Below are 22,732 nucleotides of genomic sequence, written 5' to 3'. Positions count from 1 at the left end.
TGAGCGTATTAGCCAGTAGACCCCTGAACTATTGTACACTGATCTACGACAGATTGGTGCAGTGACACTCTTTCTAGTGCTAATTTATAATGTATGGGCAAAGTACACACTCCATACTGAATTTGGATGATCAGCCATGATCTCATTGCATGGCGGAGCAGGCTCGAGGGGCCGAATGGCCTGCTCCTATCTTCTATGTTTCTATACTGACTCTCCTAAAATATGAAGTTTTAAATATTTCTAAGCTGTCCCTAGGATGGCCTAGGTACTGTTATAATGTGGTTTTGTTCCAGGGTGGAGTTAAACTAGTTATATTACAACCATTAAAAACTTTGACTACCTCTTGGGGATGGGCAAGGAAGTCTTACATCTCTTGGCTTAGTGTGCTTACATGTGTGTGAGTGTGGGGGGGGGGGGGGTGCAGGGGTTGGTTAACAGGCTGCTGAGGCAGAGAGAAAAAGATTTCTTCTGGTAGCTGTGTATAGTGACACTGTAAATACATTCATAAAATCTTCCTCTGGTTACTGTTTCTAGCAAAATGATAAATTTGCTCTTTTCGAACACTGTTTAGATTCACTAAAAATTCCGACTAGAAGAAATCTTCATAAATGCATTTTTAAAAATTCATTCTCGGGATGTGGCGTCTCTGGCTAGACCGGCATTTATTGCCCATCCCTAGCTGCCCTCGAGAAGCCTACTTCTTGAACCGCTACAACCCATGTGGTGAAGGTACTCACACATTGCTGTTAGGTAGGAAGTTCCAGGATTTTGGCCTAACGACAATGAAGGAACAGTGATGTATGTCCAAGTCAGGTTGATATTTGACTTGGAGGGGAACTTGGAGATGATGGTGTTCCCATGTACCTACTGCTCTTGTCCTTCTAGATGGTGGAAGTCGCGGGTTTAAGAAGTGCTGCCAAAGAAGCCTTAGCGAGTTGCTGCAGTGCATCTCAAATGATTGTACAATCTGCAGCCACGGTATGCCAATGGTGGAGGGAGGGGATGCCGCTCAAGTGGACTGTTTTGTCCTGGATGGTGTCAAGCTTCTTGAGTGTTGTTGGGGCTGCACCTATCTAGGCAAGTGGAGAGTATTGCCACACAAATGGCCAGACCAATTCTCTCCACCCTCTGCCAACAGAGATCTGTGATCAGAGCTATACTGACACTTTGACGTGATGCATCAACACAAAAGTGGATTATAACAAAAACCTTGGTTCCTAAAAGCCTTTCCTTCAATGCAATTCTGAAATGCTAAATAATTGTTTTTTTTGTTTTTAATCTATAATGTCATAATCACTTACTGAGATTAAACTGAGATGAAAATGTTCACCCATTATCTCTTTACTGTCCCCAAGAGACAGAGAGTAAAAATTGTTTACCATCAATAAATTTTCCCTAAAATTAATACATCTGTAACAAACTGCATAGGAAGGTTAAGGCATTAGTACGGTCATAATTTAGATTTTGTTTTGATAAATTTTCAATGTATCTTGAGTATGTTCAGTCAAAACAAATATCACATCAGGTTATTTTCCTAGATATAAAATTTTGGCACTGCAATGCAAACTAACTTCCTTTTTGGAAGTAGGCATTTTTCTCATTAAGTGATTAAACTGAATTTGTTGCTGCTGTATGTGTGGTTAATCTCATTTCCTGCTGTTGATTTGATGTTTTTTGCTGCTCTGGCTACCTTAGGCATTATCTGTTGCCCTGCTTGCAGACAGACGTGTTTCACAGGCGATGTAGTGGAGAACGTCTTCATCAGAGACTATCCCCAAGTAACCCAAAAGATGGAAAAGGTAAGCACAGTGCAAATCTTGAAATTAAATTTTGAATAATCCATATCTAAGTTACTGATTTTTGAATAAAATTAGCAACAATTCAACATACCCTGATATCATGTCTAATCTGCAAGATTGATCTGTTCACTAGATCAAATATTTTTGTACAAACTGTGTTCATGCACGTGCATCTATCTCTTGTACTGCATAGTGCAACCATAACTCCGATTTTTATGCATACTTCATAAAATGTATTTCATACTCTGTAGTGTACAACTTCCAAAATGGAGAAGAAACTGCTTATTGAAAAATACCATTGGTCCATTTTGAAACTGCAATTTAGTTCATAGAACAGAGATTATGAGGTAGAAATTGGACCTCGTTGTACCCATTTTACGTGCATAATGACACCCAGTTTTGGGGACCAATGTCCTGCACCCCAAGGACACCTGAAAAAAGTCTGACCCACAATTGGGCCATTTTTCATGCGCCCGGAGTGGTCGTGTAATACGGGCGTTGTGAGTGGAGCAGGTGCGAGTTTTCTAGAGGTGAATGTGGCCTAGCCAGCGGCTGCCACCAGTAAGGTAAATAATTATTTTTCTTTAATTGATATGGAGCCAAGCGGAGCAGGAGTTCGCCTCTGACTCCACAGCACTCCTGCCAACTGTTGCCAGTGTGGCAGGTGGCCCAGAATCGGACTCTTCAGTCAAATGAGCTGCCTCTGGAAGCAAGACGGGTGCTGGCAGCTCGTCAAATTATTTAGATGAGGCCCAAGGACCAATTTCTCATGATACTCGGGCTTCCATCTTCGGGCCGGGATCGTTCCATGTGCCCAATTGTCATTAAATGAATTTCTAGGTCTATGAATGTTCGGGTATTTAGATACATATATGTTTTTGAGAGTTCAAAATGTTGTGATAGCCTCATTTTTATAGTGAACAGGATTGAGATTATTCCAACTCTTGAATTCGGACAAGCAATTCCTTCCCCTTCCGGTTAGCTAAGTTTATATCCTGACTGGAGTAGAATTGAACAGCTGTCTGTAGCGATGACAAGTGCAATATGATAAAAGTAATTGCAAAACTGCTCTAACCCCTTACCTCAGGAAACGAGTAGGAGTAAACATTCTGGTATCATGACATTGTTTCAGAGCTGATGATATCACATTGGTTCATGTGTATGTTCAACATAATGGTTGTACTGTGATGTAATTATTACCCCAAGTTTGCAAGGTGTTCCAGATAGTGTTCTGCTCAAAGTGGGTGATGCAAGGACACTAGGGCTAAGAAATTCGGTGGTGCCAGGGCGCCGGAAGTATCGCCCCGGAAGGAGTCATGAACGCCCGCCGGAAATTCAGTTTCAGCGCCCCAGATGGAAGCGCAGCGCTACTCGAGGCGCCCCGCATCCCTCTTGTGGTGCTGCAACTGAAAATCGCAGCGCAACGTGCCGCAGCGCCACACACTGCGGCATGGCGCGCTGCGGTACTGCAGGCCTTCCTCCCCTTCTTAAAGGGGAGGGGCCTGCTGCAGCACGATCGGCAATCGCAAGTCCCGGCAAAAGAGCCCGGCACCGAGGAGAAGTGCTGGGCTCTTGGGAGACAGCCGGCACAACGCCGGGGGGGGGGGGGGCTCAGGATGCCGGGGACGGCAGCGCGGAGAGGTGCTGGTAGGCTGCCAGCAAAAAAATGGCCGCCTCTACCGCCACAGGTAGGCCCCCCTGAACTGGTCGCAAATTGCGACCGGCGTTACAGCGGGGGGCGCTACCAAATTTGGCGATCGGGGCGGTAGCGGGGCACTGCGCACGCCGATGACATCATCGGTGGCGGCGCAGCGCCATAAGCACCCCGCTAAATTTCGCGGGAGGCGTGGCCAGTGGCGCTAAACCCACTAAGTGCCCTCTTTGGGCGCTAATGGGTGGCGCAGCCCACTGAATTTCTAGGCCTAGGCCTTTAACTTTTTTAACTCTGGGCATATCAGTTGTGACCAGGAAGGTAGATTTCTGAGGTAGGAGAACCTTTATGTTATTAAGAAACTGTTTAGGATTGTCTACAAATAAGGTTTTAATTTATTTTATTCACTTAAAATGAAGCAAACATTTTTGAATTTATTTAGAGTGGCAACTTCTGTGGCAGTAATGAACATTTTTTCTCTATTTCATCTAGTGGCATTCCTGTACTTGTGGGTCACGTTGCACAAGTACATCAGTGATGGTGCAGGGTTTCCCTACATTGCAGCTAATTTCAAAAAATAGTCTTCCATTATCTGACGATTCTAGCATCTATCTTGCAGAATTATAACAAGGCCAGCATTTATTGGCCATCCCTAAATGCCCTTGAGAAGATGGTGGTGAGCTGCCTTCTTGAACCACTGCAGTCCATGTGGTGAAGGTACACCTGCAGTGCTGTTAGGGAGAGAGTTCCAGGATTTTGACCCAGCGACAATGAAGGAACAGGATGGTGTGTGACTTGAAGGGGAACTTGGAAGTGCTGGTGTTTCCATGCGCCTGCTGCCCTTGTCCTTCTATGTGGTAGAGGTCTTCAGGTTTGGAAGATGCTGTTGAAGAAGCCTTGGCGAGTTGCTGCAGTGCATCTTGTAGATGTACACTCTGCAGCAACTGTGTGCGGTGGTGGAGGGAGTGAATGTTTAAGGTGGTGGATGAGGTGCCAGTCAAGCGGGCTGCTTTGTCCTGGATGGTTTTGAGCTTCTTGAGTGTTGGAGCTGCACTCATCTAGGCAAGTGGAGAGTATTCCAACATACTCCTGACTTGTGCCTTGTAGATGGTGGAAAGGCTTTGGGAAGTCAGAAGGTGAGTCACTCACCACAGAATACCGAGCTTCTGACCTGCTCTTCTAGCCACAGTATTTATGTGGCTGGTCCAGTTAAGTTTCTGGTCAATGGTGACCCCCAGGATGTTGATGGTGTGGGATTCGACGATGGTAATGCCATTTAATGTCAAGGGGAGGTGGTTAGATGCTCTCCTGTTGGAGAATGATGCTGTGGGATTACATTATTTGCAAACGTCAAGGAAATTTTGTTAATCTTTGACCCGTAACTAGGTAGGATTGTAATATCTTAGTTTTTGTAACTGCATGTTGTATTCATCTTCTATAGATAATGAGGTGAACGACAACTTGAATTACTTTACTGATAGTCTGCAGAACTTCACCTCTTACTTTCTAATTATACTGAATTACTGTTCTCTTTCTACTACAATTTGTGACATGGTCCTAGTGCTGCAGACTAAGCAAAATTAGCTGTGGCTTGTATACACTACACAGTCTTCACTTTATTCCAGTGCTTCTTTTCCTAGAAGAAGAAAAGTTGCAAATTAATCTGCAACATGTTTCTTCTAATCTTACAGCTTCATCTAGAACCTTGCACCTAAGCGATTGCATCTGATAGGTTTGGTGGTAGGAAGCCAAAGCAGCAACAAGGTTAGCAGTTGTACTTGAGAGAATGATGTTTGATCATAGTCTGAGGTCAAGACACTGTATCTGCTTTGTAAACCTGTTGGTGTGTGGTTCAGCTGGGACAATTAAAAAAAAAAAAAAAAAAGTTGAAATGTTTGCATGCTGCAGAGTTGGTGAGTGTTGCTATATACAGGGGAAATGCTCTAGGTCACCCGATCAGTGCAAATATAAAAGTAGTTTTCCTGTTTTTGTTTTGAATGTGGATATCGACAGAATGATAGATGCGGTTAAGCAAGTGAATGATGTGAAGGTTAGACTAAATGAGGAGAGGGAAATTGTGAACAAGATAGTAATAGATAGAGACAACATACTAAAAAAATTAGCATTACTGAAATTTGGTAAGTCACCTGGTCCAGATGGAATACATCCTAGGTTACTGCAAGAAGCAAAGGTAGAAATAGCAGAGGCATTGGTCACAATCTTTCAATCCCCATTGGATACAGGAGTAGGACTGGAGGGTTGCTACTGTTATACCACTATTCAAGAAAGGCGAGAGGGACAAACCAGGAAACTGCATGCCAGTCAGCCTAACATCAGTGATGGGGAAGTTATTGGAACCCACTTTCAGGGACAAAATAAACTTTCATTTGGAAAGGCATGGGTTAATCAAGGAGAGCCAGCACGGATTTGTTAAAGGTTATCTGACTAACTTGATTGAATTCTTTGATGAGCTAACAGAGAAGGTTGATCAAGGTAGTACAGTAGATGTTGTATATCTGGACTTTTGGAAGGCATTCGACAAAGTGCCACACAGGAGGCTCGTTACTTCAACAACAACAACAACAACAACAACTCATATTTATATAGCACCTTTAACGTAGTAAAATATCCCAAGGCACTGCACAGGTGTATTATAGGACAAAAAAAATTGACACCAAGCCACCAAGGAGAAATTAGGACAGATGACCAAAAGCTTGGTCTAAGAGGTAGGTTTTAAGGAGTGTCTTAAAGGAGGTAGAGAGGCGGAGAGGTTTAGGGAAGGAATTCCAGAGCGTAGGGCTTAGGTAACAGAAGACACGGCCACCAATGGTTGAGCAATTATAATCAGGGATGCTCAGGAGGGCAGAATTAGAGGAGCGCAGATATCTCTGGGGTGGCGTGGGTAGTTGTGGGGCTGGAGGAGATTAGAGAGATAGGGAGAGGCGAGGCCATAGAGGAATTTGAAAACAAGGATGAGAATTTTGAAATCGAGGCGTTGCTTAACCGGGAGCAAATGTAGGTCAGTGAGCACGGGTGATGGGTAAACGGGAATTGGTGCGAGTGAGGACAAGGGCAACCGAATTTTGGATGACCTCAAGTTTATGTAGGGTAGAACATAGGAGGCCAGCCAGGAGTGCATTGGAATAGCCAAGTCTAGAGGTAACAAAGGCATGGATGAGGGTTTCAGCAGCGGATGAGCTGAGGCAAGGATGGAGATGGGTGATGTTACGGAAGTGGAAATAGGCGGTCTTAGTTATGCCGCGGATATGTGGTCGGAAGCTCATTTCAGGGTCAAATATGACATTAAGGTTGCGAACAGTGTGGTTCAGCCTCAGACAGATGTTAGGGAGAGGGATGGAGTCAGTAGCTAGGGAATGGAGTTTGTGGCGGGGACTGAAAACATTGGCTTTGGTCTGCCCAGAAAATTTCTGTTCAACCAGAACTGGATATCGGACAAGCAGTCTGCCAATTTAGACACCATGGAGGGGTCGAGAGAAGTGGTGGCGAGGTAGAGCTGGGTGTCATCAGCATACATGTGGAAACCGATGCTGTGTTTTCAGATGATGTCGTCAAGGGACAGCAGATAGATGAGAAATAGGAGGGGGCTGAGGATAGATCCTTGGGGGACATCAGGGGTAACGTTGCAGGAGCGAGAAGAGCAGCCATTGCAGGTGATTCTCTGGCTACGATTAGATAGATAAGAATGGAACCATGCGAGTGCAGTCCCACCCAGCTGGACGACGGTGGGAGAGGCGTTGGAGAAGGATGGAGTGGTCAACCGTGTCAAAGGTTGCAGACAAGTCAAGAAGGACGAGGAGGGATAATTTATCTTTGTCACAGTCACAAAGGATGTCATTTGTGACTTTGATGAGAGCCATTTCAGTACTGTGGTAGGGGCGGAAATCTGATTGGAGGGATTCAAACATGGCGTTGCGGGACAGATGGGAACGGATTTTGGAGACGACAACACGTTCAAGGACCTTGGAGAAGAAAGGGAGGTTGGAGATGGGGCAGTAGTTTGCAAGGACGGAGGGGTCAAGGGTTGATTTTTTGAAGAGAGGGGTGATGATGGCAGATAAGAAGATGGAAGCCCATGGAATTAAGGGGAAAGTGGCGGTATGGATATGGAATTGGTTCAGTGACAGGAAGCAGAGGGTGGTGGTGGTTGTATATTTTTCAGACTGGGAGGTGGTTTGCCGTGGTGTTACCCAAGGTTCAGTTTTGGGTCCATTGTGGGAGACTACAGTCTCCCGCATAAAGAAATAGGCAACACAGCGAGCTACAAGAAATAGGTCTTTACTCCAACTCTCTCAATACAGTACTGAATTCGTAAAGCCCGCAAACCTGTGATGACTCACGGATTGGTCACCTGCTGGAACCTGATTGGTTTTCCTTCTCTCAGCAGCAGGTAAGTCTGAACATGCCTTATTCCTCTCAGCTTGCAACTGTCTTGCGGGGGGAGGGGAATACAGCAGTTAAAAGGGGATTATACAGGTTTATCTACATACACACAGTGTTTCCCCAATGTGGTAACGCCACATACGCCCCCCCAGAATCCTCGTTAACTGTAAAAGTCAGTCTCTGCGGAGGTTTGACCAAACGGCCGTAGCGGCTGTAGTAGCCATCTGGCGTGTGAGGAGGGCTGCCTGGGAGGTCGGCCGGTTGGTTCGTCGGCTGGTCTGGCGGCTGGTCTGCCGGTGGGCTGGCTGGACGGGCTGCTGGCGAAGGTGGGGCGGCGGCCGGGAAGTAAGTTTCTGGCGTGTCTTGGTCCTCTTATGGGGCCGCCGCCAACGCGGGAGGTCTGCCCCGCCGTGGGGGAAGAGCCGGACGAAACGGGAAGCTGAGGTCCAGGTGCGCCGGTTTGAGGCGGTCTACTGAAATAAGGTCCGGCTTCCCGCCGACGTCGATAAGAAAAGCTTTGTCCCCCGTCTCCAATACTGAAAAGGGGCCGGTGTATGGTGCCTGCAGCGGGCCTCTGTGCGCGTCCCAGCGCACGAAGACGAACTCCGCATGTCGTAAGTCCCGAGGCACGTAGGACGGCTGCGGGCCGTGTTGCGAAGTGGGCACTGGACGGAATTGCTGGGCCGCGTCCTGGTGCAGGGAAAGCTGTCTGGCGGCCGACCACGGCTCCGTTGTCAGGGGGAGGAAGTCGCCTGGTACTCTGAGCGGTTGGCCGTAGACCATCTCGGCCGCGGAGGTCCTCTTTGGGCGCGGTGTGCAATCCCAGGAGGACCCAGGGTAGTTTGTCGATCCAGCTGGTGTCGGCCAGGCTGGCGCGGAGGGAGGCTTTCAAGGAACGATGAAAGCGCTCGCAGAGCCCGTTGGCCTGCGGGTGGTAGGCTGTTGTCCTGTGCAACTTGGTGCCGAGGCCGGCGATGATGGCATTCCACAAGTGGGAGGTGAACTGGGGGCCTCTGTCCGAGGATATGTCGGTCGGCACGCCGAACCGGGCCACCCATGTCGAGATGAATGCTCGCGCGACGTCGGTCGTGGTGGTGGAGGCGAGGGGAACCGCCTCGGGCCATCTGGTGGTGCGGTCGACGATCGTGAGCAGGTGTGTGAAACCGTGCGACGGCGGCAAGGGGCCTACCAGATCGACGTGGACGTGGTCGAAACGCCTCTCAGGCACCGGGAAACACTCCAATGGCGCCTTGGTGTGCTGCTGGACCTTAGCGCGCTGGCACGCCACGCATGTGTTGGTCCAGTCTCTCACATCCTTGTGGAGTCCAGGCCAGACGAACTTGGCGGACATGAGTTTCTGAGACGCCCGCACCCCTGGATGTGAGAGGCCGTGGATGATGTCGAAAACTCGCTTGCGCCAGGCGGATGGGACGACCGGCCTAGGCGAGGGGACTGAGACGTCGCACAGGAGGGTTGTGCCGGCTGCGTGGAAGTGGATGTCGGCCAGAGTGAGGCTGGTGATTGACGTCCTGAGGGCCTGGATCTCCGCGTCAGCAGCCTGGTCTCTCGCCATGCTGGCGTAGTCGATGCCCAGGTGCACTGCGTGGAGCGAGGGTCTTGAGAGGCAGTCGGCCACCAAATTGTCCTTGCCGGCGACGTGGCGGATGTCCGTGGTGAACTCCGAGATGAAGTTGAGTTGGCGCTGTTGGCGCGCGGACCAGGGTTCGGTTACTTTGGCCATGGCGAAAGTGAGCGGCTTGTGGTCCACGAATGCGGTGAACGGCCGGCCTTCCAGGAGGAAACGGAAGTGCCGGATTGCCAGGAACAGGGCCAGGAGCTCTCTGTCGAACGTGCTGTAGGCCTGCTCGTTCTTGCGCAGCTGTCGGCTGAAAAATGCCAGTGGCTGCCACGCGCCTTCGACCCACTGTTGCTGGACAGCGCCGACGGCGTAATCCGAGGCGTCCATGGTGAGGGCGGTTTTGGCGCCCGGGATGGGGTGGGCCAGTAGTGTGGCGTTGGCCAAGGCGCTTTTGGTCTGGTGGAAGGCTGTCGCCATCTCGCTGGACCAGGTGAGTTGCTCTTTGCCCGTTTTGCCCCTGGTGGCTTCGTAGAGGGGGCGCATGAGTGAGGCGGCCTTGGGCACGAAACGGTGATAGAAATTGACCATCCCCAAAAATTCCTGCAGCGCCTTGACCGAGGTGAGCTGGGGAAAGTCCGCCACCGCCTGCACCTTGGAAGGTAGGGGAATGGCTCCCCTTGGCGAGATTCTGTGGCCAAGAAAGTCAATTTGGGCTGCTCCGAACTGGCATTTGGCCGGGTTGACGATTATCCCGTGTTGGCTGAGGCGCTGGAAAAGAGAGCGCAAATGCGCGATGTGCTCGGCCTTGCTGGTGCTGGCCATGAGGATATCGTCCAGATAGACGAACAGGAAGCTCAGGTCCCGTAGGACGGAATCCATGAGCCGTTGGAAGGCCTGTAAGGCGTTCTTGAGCCCGAAGGGCATGCACAGGAACTCGAACAGTCCGAAGGGGGTGATGACCGCCGTCTTCTGGACATCTGCGTGGTGGACGGGGACCTGATGGTAGCCGCGAATCAGGTCGACCTTGGAAAAGACGGACTTTCCTGCTAGGTGTGCCGAGAAGTCTTGGATGTGCGGAATGGGGTATCTATCGGGTGTGGTGGCATCGTTGAGCCGTCTGTAGTCGCCGCAGGGGCGCCAGCCGCCGCCCGGCTTGGGCACAATGTGGAGGGGGGACGACCAGGGGCTGTTCGAGCGGCGGATGATGCCCAGTTTCTCCATCGTGGCGAATTCTTCCTTGGCCACCGCCATCTTGGCTGGGTCCGGGTGTCTGGCTCGGGCGAACACTGGTGGTCCCGTAGTGGCAATGTGGTGCTCGACACCATGCTTGGCTGCCGCGGCTGAGAAGGTCGGTTGTGTGAGCCTCGGGAAATCTGCGAGTAGGCAGGCGTAGTCGTCATCCGCCGGGGCAGAGCAGGACCCGACGAGGGCCGGGCTGTTGCTCTGCTGGCAGGCCAGTGAAGCGAAAGTTGCTGCGTCGATCAGGCGCCTGTCGCGGACGTCGACCAGGAGTCCGCGGGCGCAAAGAAAATCGGCGCCCAGCAAGGGATGTGCCACCGAGGCCATCACGAAATCCCACGTAAATCGCTGGCCGTTGAAACAAACCTCGGCCCGTCGCTTTCCAAAAGTAGCGATGGCTGCGCCATTTGCCGCCACGAGAGGTGGGCCGCTGCAGCCTGCCTGGATGTCGAGCTGGGAGGCAGGAATTATGCTGCATTGGGCTCCGGTGTCGCAAAGGAATCTGCGCCCTGAAAGGGAGTCGGTTATGTACAGCAGTTTACCTGCGGTGCCGATGGCCATCGTGGCGGCGGGGGTGCGATCGAGCGGGCCTAGACGGCGGCGCGGGGCTGGCGTGTTGGGCCGGGCGGCCATCTTGGTTTGATCGAAAGAGCAGGGTGCTCTGCAGCGTTGGGCCTTGTGACCGAACCGCGCGTGGTAGTAGCATAGTTCTGCGGCCTGGCGTGGCGGCGCGCGCTCGGTGGTGTCGGGGAGCCTCGCGGCTGCACAGCCGAGTTGGGCGACGGTGAAGATTTTGTCCGTGGCGGCTGCCAGTTGTACGCAGTCCGTGATCGGGGACCCCGCGAGGGCAGTCTGTACCTGCTGAGGAAGCAGGCTGAGGAAAAGGGCCCGAAACAAGAAGCACTGCGGTTCAGAGCCCAGGAGCGCAAGCATCCAGCTCATGAACTGGGTCGGGGTAGAGTCGCCGAGGCCTGGTAGTGAAAGAAGCCTACGGGCCCTCTCCTCCCCGGACAGGCCGTAAGCCTGCAGCAAGCGGCCCTTAATGGTTGAGTACTTGCCGGTCTGTGGTGGGTTCCCCAGCAGGTCGAGAACTTCGGCGGCGGTGGAGCTTCCTCGTGCTGAGACTACGTGGAGGTACCTTTCTTCATCGTCTTGAACCCTGCGAAGGGCGAATTGGGCCTCCGTGTGCGCGAACCAAGCTGGTGCTTGGTGTTCCCAGAAGGTGGGGAGCTTCAAGGACGCGGCGCCGGCCGACATCGGGCTACTGCTGGTTGCCGTCGGGTCGTTGCTGGCTTCTGTAGGGCTACGTGAGTCGGGGGCTTCGGCCGCCGACATTCGGGGTCACCAATGTGGGAGACTACAGTCTCCCGCGTAAAGAAATAGGCAACACAGCGAGCTACAAGGAATAGGTCTTTACTCCAACTCTCACAATACAGTACTGAATTCGTAAAGCCCGCGAACCTGTGATGACTCACGGATTGGTCACCTGCTGGAACCTGATTGGTTTTCCTTCTCGCAGCAGCAGGCAAGTCTGAACATGCCTTATTCCTCTCAGCTTGCAACTGTCTTGCGGGGGGAGGGGAATACAGCAGTTAAAAGGGGATTATACAGGTTTATCTACATACACACAGTGTTTCCCCAATGTGGTAACGCCACACCATTACTGTTTTCACTTTTTATAAATGACCTAGACTCGGGAGTAGGGAGGAGCATTATAAAGTTTGCAGATGATACAAAACTTGGCAACGTAGTAGATAGTGATGAGAGTTATAGGCTTCAGGATGACATAGACAGGATGGTGAAATGGGAAGAAGCATGGCAGATGGAGTTCAATGCGGAGAAGTGTGAAACAATGCACTTTGGAGAACTAATATAGAAGGACAGTATACGATAAATGGCACGATTTTGAAAAGCGTAGATGAGCAGAGAGATCTTGCTATCCATATACGCAAACCCTTAAAGGTGGCAGGGCAAGTTGCTAAAGTGGTTAAAAAAGCATATGCGTTACTTGGGTTTATAAGTAGAAGCATAGAATATAAAAGCAAAGAGATCATGTTAGAACTTTATAAATCACTGGTTAGGCCTCAGCTGGAGTATTGTGGACAATTCTGGGCACCGCACCAGGAAAGATATAAAAGCCTTAGCAAAGGATACAGAGGAGGTTTACCAGGATGTTACCAGGGATGAGGGAGTTAAAAGGAGAGGTTGGAAAAGTTAGGACTGTTCTCCTTGGAACAGAAAAGGTGAAGAGGTGACCTAATAGAGGTTTTCAAGATGATAAGTTTTGATAGAGCAGATAGAGAAAAACTATTCCCTCTGGCGATTGGGACAATGATCAAAGGTCGTAGTTTAAAATCATTGGCAAAAGATCCAGAGGGGAGATGAGGAGAAATGTTTTCACTGAGAGTTGTCAGGATCCGGAAAGCTCTTCCTGAAAAGGTGGTGGAAACTGATTCCACAAATAATTTGAAAGTGAGTTGGACAGGTACTTGAGGATTGAGGAACTTACAGGGTTACGGACAAAAAGCAGGGGTGTGGGCTAAGCACGACTATTGTTTAAAAGAGTCAGCACAGGCTCGATGGGCTGAATGGCCTCCTTTCGTGCTGTAAGTTTCTATGATTCTATAAGTACAGTTAGTACAGTAACCTGATTTCTGAATGCTAAAATTTGACAGAATCACACAGAATGTTACAGCAGTGCAGGCATTACAACTCACAAGTTATTGGCCTGTAATTTGTGATCAGCGTCAAAGCAAAGGCGTTCGCTGCTGGCCCCGAAGTAAGCTTCCCACAAAGATCTTGCAATCTCTGTGGCGAGAAGTTCGGCTTTTCCGACGTGCAATTGAAATCAGCGCAAGTTAATGGGGAATCCCTGACACGAGCTGCTGTGACATCAACAAGCTGTCTAAGCAGCCAATCACAATGCAGAATTCTCACAGACCAAGAACCAGGATGTGAGTAAGCTCCTTTGATTCTAACTTTTTAAAAATGATATAGAGAGCAAAACAAAGATTGGGGTTCTCATGGGGAGAAGGTAAACCTGAAATAAAAATGAACAAACTTTTTAAAAACATAATTTTTTCTTTTAATAGTTTCTTAAAATTTTTAGTTTTTATTAAAATGGATAAATTTGACACCACAAAATTAAGATTAGTTTTTCAGGGCCATAACATTTGTTTAGCAGTCAATACGCTGTTAAAACTATAGTTACACCTAATCCAAAAGGGTCTAACATTTAATGGGGCATTTAACAGCGATATTACCGGGGAAGAGCCAAAATTTTCGTCAGTTTCCCTTATTTCACAGGTTACACTGATTGCTGGCTATCGGGGTGGGGGGGGCGGGGTTGGTGGTTAGGGTAAAGTTCAGCCAGTGTCGGAGTAGTGAATGACTGCTTCAGGGTTTCCGCGTTAGGATGTGCATGCGCTGCATCCTGAAGTTGCGGTCAGTTTCAAAGGGGTAATAATAACGAATGCTGTTCGTTCGCTGTTATTACCCACTGCAAATTCCAGGCCATTAATAAGTAATGGGAGAAAATAATAGCTTTCCTGATAATCTGAAGAGTGGGCTTTGGGATAAATTTGTAATCATGATTTGTACTTCACAAAATTTCACATCACTGAAATCTGGTTAAACAGAAACTATCTATGTGAGTGAGATAGCACATGAGGTTACTATGAATATATAGCCACAAGCTGTAAACATGTATCTGCTACAATTAAGCAACATATTTGCCATTGCTAGATAACCATTTCAGCTAGGAATTGAATGCCATAAGAACGGAGTCAATAGATCACCAGAGGATCATATAAATGTTAGTTATTAGTCTACAAGGGAATATAATATCTTGAATAACATACACCATTAGACTACACAGCAAATTAGATAATATATACATATAGCATTGGACTCCTAAGTGAACTAGTTACTTGGACCTCTGAATGTTAGGCTGCTAGGGGAAATTGGTAACACAAATATATAGCATTAAACAGCCAAGGGAATTGAATGGCTTGGGCATATTGCATTAGATTACCTGTAGAATTTTTTGAAATGCACAGATAGCATACAACTGCTGGGGGAACAGGATAAGCTGCCGTAGATATTCTACCAGTGGTGAACAGTGTACGTTCAGTGGGACAGATACAGGTTATGTTAACCTGCTGAGCATAAACATTTTGGGGAAAGATTCAAGCTTGGAGATAGACTAAAATTTAATTGGCTCAACTAGGCTGGTTCTTCCAGTCAGTCTCTCTTAATTTCTACAGCACTATACATTGTAGATCAGTCCATTCAAATGATGCTGTAATACCATATCAACTAGTGTTCATTTTTCCTCCAATTTTTCCCTATATTTTTCCTGCTTACTTCTATGGTGAAGGTGCCAAGTTCTGATGGGATATTGCTCCATAGGTATTGACTGCCCTCCAGTATCTGCTCCAAGTTGCCATTTATCAAGTATTAGCTTGGACTCAGTGCTGATGGGCTACTAGACTAGGACCATCACAACCAAGCTTGAATCTGTTCTCGTCTTAGTTCCGCAAACATGCACTTCCTACTTGAGTTGCTGGATAGCAGGAGCAAGGACCGGAAATATGGGTAGAGACCTGTAACACCGATGGTCCCCGCTTCCACAGTGCTGCCCTTGAACTTACTTTTTTTTAGAGGCCCACATTGCTGCAGCAGAAGTAAGCACTTAAATGTAAAACTAAAGGGAGTTGTCACATTTATGAAGTTACGACGGCCTGCAACCTGATTTCCTGTTTTTGTGACGATTGCGGGTTGCGTGCAACCTGCCCACATAAAAAGGAGTTATCTAGAACCGACTTTTGAGTATTATGAGGCTTGAGTCAGCAGGAATTTTGAAGTAGAGGAACTTAACAGTGCTAAGAATACTTCTTGCTTTTTTGCTATTCTTTCCATTAAATGGATTGTATATCCTACAAGTTTTGGCTGTAGTGAGCTCAACTGGCAAAGCTGCATAATGGGGGTCTTGTTGTATCTACTGTTTAGAGGAGGAGCAGATGTGGAAGATGAGGCTCCGGAGAGACCACAGTTTAATTGGGCTCCTATTGGCTGAACCATCCAGAGAAATCTCATTTTAAAACTTTCTTTTAAACATGTCATCCAGTATGTTCCCTAAATTCATCCCTTCCTTTTGACTTTTCTTTGCAATAAAAACATCCCTGAAAAGCCACAGAATTCGGCCATAGTCCGTCACCATCATTTCACAATGACAGAAACTTCAATTCCGAGGAACTTCTAAAGGATTTTGCATACAGCATAATTAAATTTATTGCTGCCATGCATTTATTGCACAGAAATCTAAAATGCTGCTGTCTGTGCAATTATTTCCACCAGTGCCTGTCATTTTGTGGAGTTAGTTAGTCTGGTGCTTTGTCCAAGTTGTTCCCCTGGTGCAAGACCAGGGCAGGAGAATGGCAGCTATGTGTTGGTATCAGCCTCAAGGACCTGAGGGGACACTCTGTCTGTTGATCTGAGGGTTGGCAGACTGCATGAATGGAGTGGTATTGAGCAAGGTGGCCACTATTTTCCCTCCTAATTTGAGAAATCTCATCTATAAGTCTGTCCACTGAGAAGGCCACAATACAGCCAAAGGCCTATATGCAGAATTCTGAGCATTTGTGAGAGAACCTAAAACTGGCTGTGAGGACTGAACAGCAGATGGCTCTAGAGCAGCCACTCACTCCCAAGGATATCAACATGCTTTCTATTCCATGCATCAGGTCTCCACACATATGGGATGTCGAATCCTTCATGCTTCTCGCCATGTTGTGGAAGCTACCGAGCACATCACCCAATAACTGAAATAGTGCATCATGGTTTGAAAATGTTTTTCTTCTCCTGAAAGCAGGGTCACAGAGATCGGGGTCTGCTGCCTGAGGCACACTCCTCTTCCTCCAAGGGGCCTCCTCTTCCTCCTTTTGCACTTTCTGCTCCTGTATTCAGTGACTCCCACCTCAGTGCTTGCCCCAATATTTTCTACCTATATCCCCTCAGGTGGATGTAAATTGGGCACTTCATGCCAAATCTGGGAATTGTGATGTGGTGTCAGATGAGCTGCTTCCTGCAGTTTCTGTGGCAGGTTTGTCAGTAGTTCTGAACTACCAACACCAGAGTGAAACTGCCCTTCTCTATGTGAAAGTTTTGATTTGGATTTCTCTTGTCCATCCTGCAAAGGTTCAGCTTGATTTATTTACCACCTTTAGAGGCCAAAGAAGCGATTTCCAAGTTAAACATTGCTGGTGGTAGAATCAATTACACTGCTAACAGTTTACTAAACTAAAAGTTGAATTTTAAAAAATTGCTTTTCCAAGTAAAACTATAAAAACGGTGTCAGTCACATCCTCCAGTTCAGTGGTAGCATGTGGAGGTGTCGTCATTGCATTGGGTTTTTATAGGGTATGCAAGGTAGCCAGCTGGGAAATATAGTTGGAGTGGGGGAACTGTGACTCTGCGTTCCAACTCTCCTGAAGCCTTACTCCATTTCCCAGTCAGTGCCTGGTACAGGACTAGCTTTTTTTTTTTAAAGTACACTTAGGAGAGATGAGGATTCAATCAAATGCTTTTTAAAAAAAAAAAAATAACAAAATGCCTATATTAGCTAATTCCATTATTGGTCTTTCATCTGAAAACAAAAAGCCTGGCTACACAGTTAGTTTGATTAGTGTCGTGGCACTAACTGTTGGGTTTGGCTATAATTACAGGTTATAGTTACAGTTTGTTTTAGCAGTGCAACATACTTGAAAGGTTGTGTTATGATGGAACATAGGAACAGGAGTAGGCCATTTAGCTCCTCAAGCCTGTTCTGCCATTCACTTAGATAATGGCTGATCTGCGACCTAACTCCATATATCCGCCTTTGACCCATATCCCTTACTACCTTTGGTTAACAAAAATCTATCAATCTCAGACCTAAAATTAACAATTGACCTAGTATCAATTGCCGTTTGTGGACGAGAGTAGAAGTGTTTCCTAACTTTACTCCTGAAAGGCCTGGCTCTAATTTTTAGACTATGGCCCCTAGTCCTAGACTCTCCATCCAGCGGAAATAGTTTCTCTCTATCTACCCTATCACTTCCCCTTAATATCTTGAAAACTTCAATCAAATCACCCCTTAACCTTCTAAATTCCAGAGAATACAACTCTAGTTTGTGTAATCTCTCCTTGTAATTTAACCCTTGGAGTCCAGGTATCATTCTGCTAAATCGACACTGCACTCCCTCCAAGGCCAATATATCCTTCCTAAGGTCTGGTGCCCAGAACTGCTCACAGTACTCCAGGTGTGGTCTATTCAGGGCTTTACATAGCTGAAGCCTAACTTCTATCTACTCCCTTTTATTCTAGTCCTCTATATATAAAGGTCAGCGTTCCATTAGCCTTTTTGATTATTTTCTGTACCTGTTCATGACATTTTAATGATCCATGTACATGGACCCCCAAGTACCAACCTCCGCAGTTTCTAGCTTTTCACCATTTAGAAAGTACTCTGTTCTATCCTTTTTAGGTCCAAAGTGGATGATCTCACATTTGCCTACATTGAAATCTATTTGCCACAGTTTTACCCATTCACTTAATGTATTACCAGGAAACTCTTTGGTTTCCGGCACCGACGGGACCGGCATGTTGCCGGTTGATCAAAAATTCCGGATGACGGAGAGGGTTATCTACCGAGGCTATTTTTAACAAAGAAAAATAAAAAAATCAAGAAATGTGCAGTATACAGTAATTGGGTACTCACCTACAGAATGTTGTGTTAAATGGATGGTGGAAGATGCTTGATTAAGTACAGTACTGCCAGTTGAGGGTAATGCAATGCAATGACTACCAGCAGCGTGGGAGACATACAGTACCCCTGTAAAATGGCGGATCAGAAGAGACTACCGGCAGCGCGGGAGAGTCAGACTCCTGTTACAGGAGTATTGAGGTGTTCTGACTTCCGACAGCGCCAAGAAGCCGAGTAGTGGCAGTTTGGAGAACTACCCCCACTGACTAACTCGGCCACCGCGGGAGACTCGGACTCGGCAACATTGCTGGTTATTGAGGTGGTGTTTTCAGAGTGAGAATTTTGCCGGTTAATAGAGAATTCCGGATATTTAGGGGCCGTTTAAACAAGAGTTTCCTGTAATATCTTTTTATAATTTTAATCTTCCATCTACACTGCTTACAATGCCACCTATCTTTGTGTAATTGGCAAACTTGGATATGTGGATGGTGCAAGATCAGTGACTTTCTGTGGTCAAGATGTGTACTATTGCCTGCAATGACTCAATGTTCTCACTATGTTACCATAGAATCATACTACTAAAATAGTACATTAGTTGTACCAGCAGTATGCAGTGGGTCAAGGAATGGGGTACTGAACTAGAGACCTGAACTAATGATCCGGAGACATGAGTTCAAATTCCACCACGGCAGCTGGGGAATTTAAATTCAGTTAATTAAATAAATCTGGAATAAAAAGCTAGTACCAGTAATGGTGACCATGAAACTACCAGATTGATGGAAGGAAATCTGCCATCCTTACCTGGTCTGGCTAGATGTGACTCCAGACCCACAGCAATGTGGTTGACTCTTAACTGCCCTCTGAAATGGCCTAGCAAGCCACTCAGTTGTAACAAACCGCTACGAAAAACAATAATAAGACTTTCACCACATGGACTGCAGCAGTTCAAGAAGGGCAATTAGGCATGGGCAATAAATGCTGGCCTTGCCAGCGACGTCTACATCCCAGGGATGAATAAAAAAAAGAGTAAATCATATCTACTGTGAAGATACTGCAACTGATTTAGAACCATATAAGTTTACAGCACAAAAGGAAACTATTTGATCCATTGTGCCTGGAAGCTAGAGCAATCCAAAACTAATCCCACTGCCCTGCTTTCTCTCCATAATCCTTTATCATCTGCTTCAGATATTTATCCAGTTTTCCCTTTAAAAAAATATGATGGTTTCTGCCTCATCCACTCCCTGTTACAAACCAATCCATGCTCCAAGTAACCTGCTGCGTAAAGCATTTTCTTTTACCCTCTCAGTGTTCTCTCAGTGACCATTTAAAATTGATGACCCTCTCATCACTGACTCCACAACAAGAGGAAATAGTCTTTCTCTATTTCCTTGCTTAGGACCCTTTATAATTTTAAAATCATGTAATAAATTACGTCAGTCTTCTCTGCTCCAAAGGAAATGGGTCCAGTATTCCAAGTGTGTCCTTATAACTACAGTTTTCTATCTTGGCATAATCCTAGTGAATCTACACTGTATGCTCTCATGGCTTTAATGTTCTTTCTATAATGGGGTGCCCAAAATTGCACACAGTACTCTCTCTAACTGTGACCTAATCAATGTAAAACCCAAAATGCTGTTGAGCTTTTTATGGCTTTATCTACCTGCACACTCATTTCAGGGAATTATGTATCTGAACCCCTCGGTCTCCCTGTTTATTCACACCTTTCATCATCTTTCCATTAAGTGTGTACTCCCATTCCTTGCTTTTTCATCCCAAAATATTTTACCTCACATGTACCCACATTAAATTGCATCTTCCACTTGTCTGTCCATTCCACTAACTTCTCTGCACCTTTCTGAAGTTTTTAAAAATTCATTCCAGGGATGTGGGCATCGCTGGCAAGGCCAGCATTTATTGCCCATCCCTAATTTCCCTTGAGAAGGTGGTGTTGATCCGCCTTCTTGAACCGCTGCAGTCTCGGTACTACCATACCCCCTGGTAGTGAAGGTATTACCATAGTGCTGTTAGGGAGGGAGTTCCAGGATTTTGACCCAGCGACTATGAAGGAACGCCGATATATTTCCAAGTCAAGATGGTGCTGTCGAAGAAGCCTTGGCGAGTTTCTGCAGTGCATCTTGTAGATGGTATACACTGCAGCCACGGTGCGCCGAAGAAGTCTTTTAGTTGTTTGCCAACCACTTATTTTTGTGGCGTCAGCATATTTTAAGTTTATACTCACTATGCTCAAATTCAAATCGTCCATATATACTGAGATTAGAAGTGGACCAAGGACTGACCCCAATGGTACACCATTTTCAGCCTGAACAACATCTATTTCTTCTAACTCAATTTTCCTACAGCTGATGTTAGACTAACTGGTCTATCGTTACCTGATTTATCATTCTCTCCCTTCTTGAATAAAGGTGTTACATTTGCTATTCTCTAGTCCAATGGCATAATTTGCATATTTAACAGATTGAAAAATTGTGGCCAAAGTCTCTGCTATCTCCTCTCTGACTTCCAGCAGCCTAGGGTGCATGTTGTTCGGGCCCTGTGACATTGCTTACTGTCCCACCTAGCTTTGTATCATCAGCAAACTTGGATACATTACACTCGGTCCCTTCATCTAGGTCATTAATATAGATTGTAAATAGCTGAGGCCCCAACACTGATCCTTGCAGCACCCCACTAGTTATAGCCTGCCAACCTGAAAAAGATCTGTTTATCCCTACTCTCTGTTTTCTGTCCATTAACCAATCCTCTATGCATGCTACTATATTACCTCCAACCCCATGAGCCCTAATCTTGTGTAACAACCTTTTATGTGGCACCTTATCGAATGCCTTTTGGAAATCCAAATATACTACATCCACTGGTTACCCTTTATCTACCCTGCTAGTACATCCTCAAAAATCTCTTAATAAATTTGTCAAACACAATTTGCCTTTCACAAAACCATGTTGACTGCCTAATCATGTTATGATTTTCTAAGGGACTTGATACCACTTCCTTAACAATGGATTCCAGCATTTTCCCAATGACTGATGTCAGGCTAACTGGCCTGTAGTTCCCTGTTTTTTCTCTCCCTCCTTTCTTGAATAGCGGTATTACATTTGTGACCTTCCAATCCGCTGGGACCATTCTAGAATCTAGGGAATTTTGGAAGATCAAAACCAATGCATCCACTATCTCTTCAGCCACCTCTTTTAGAACCCTAGGATGTAGGCTGTCAGGTCCAGGGGATTTGTCAGCTTTTAGTCCCATTAGTTTCTCTAGTACTTTTTCTCTACTTATATTAATTACATTAAGTTCTTCACCCTCATTAGACCCTTGGTTCCCCAACATTTTTGGTATGCTTTTTGTGTCTTCTACTGTGAAGACAGATACAAAATATTTGTTTAACTTTTCTGCCATTTCCTTATTCCCCATAATAATTTCTCCGGCCTCAGCCTCTAAGGGACCAATGTTTACTTTTGCTACTCTTTTCCTTTTTACATACTTGTAGAAACTCTTACAATCTGCTTTTATATTTTTTGCTAGTTTTCTCTCATTCAATTTTTTCCCTTTTTCTCAATGTTTTGGTCAACCTTTGCTGGTTTCTGAAACTCTCCCAATCCCCAGGCTTACTATTATTCTTTGCAACATTATAAGCTTCTTCTTTCAATCTAATGCTATCCTTAACTTCTTTAGTTAGCCACGGTTGGGTCACTTTTCCCGTGGAGATTTTGTTTCTCAATAGAATGTGTTTTTGTTGAGAATTATGAAATATTTCTTTAAATGCTAGCCACTGCTTATCTACTGCCAAATCTTTTAATCTATTTTTCCAATCTACCTTAGCCAACTCGCCCATCACACCTATGTAATTGGCTTTATTTAAGTTTAAGACTCTAGTTTTAGACTTAGGCAAGTCACTCTCAAAATTAATGTGAAATTCTATCATATGATCACTCTGCCCCAGAGGATCCTTTACTATAAGACTGCTAATTAACCCTGTCTCATTGCATAATACAAGATCTAAAATAGCCTGTTCCCTGGTTGGTTCCATGACATATTGTTCTAGGAAACTGTCCCAAATGCATTCCATGAACTCGCCCTCCAGTCTATCTTTGCCAATTTGACTTGTCCAGTCTATATGAAGATTAAAGTCCCCCAAGATTATTGCATTACCTTTGTTGCAAGCTCCTACTATTTCTTGATTAATATTCTGTCCAACGGTATAGCTACTGTTAGGGGGCCTATATACTACTCCTACCAGTGTTTTCTGCCCCTTGTTATTCCTTATCTCCACCCATACTGATTCTACTTCCTGATCTTCC

General features: G+C 46.3%; 1 protein-coding gene across 2 annotated transcripts in view; it reads left to right on the top strand.

The window, feature by feature from the left end:
• trim66 (tripartite motif containing 66) overlaps positions 1-22,732 on the top strand; it is a 306,202-nt gene that overhangs the window by 192,454 nt on the left and 91,016 nt on the right. For both annotated transcript variants that reach the window (XM_086007941.1, XM_086007942.1), the window contains exon 2: positions 1,696-1,799. In XM_086007941.1, the coding sequence (XP_085864067.1) occupies positions 1,696-1,799 (104 nt within the window). The remainder of the gene's footprint in view (positions 1-1,695; positions 1,800-22,732) is intronic.

This window comes from Somniosus microcephalus, chromosome 15, assembly GCF_052327205.1.
Source record: "Somniosus microcephalus isolate GS21.2 chromosome 15, FLI_Smic_1.0, whole genome shotgun sequence".
NCBI classification, from domain to species: Eukaryota; Metazoa; Chordata; class Chondrichthyes; order Squaliformes; family Somniosidae; genus Somniosus; species Somniosus microcephalus.
This window is presented reverse-complemented; position numbering and strand designations above follow the sequence as displayed.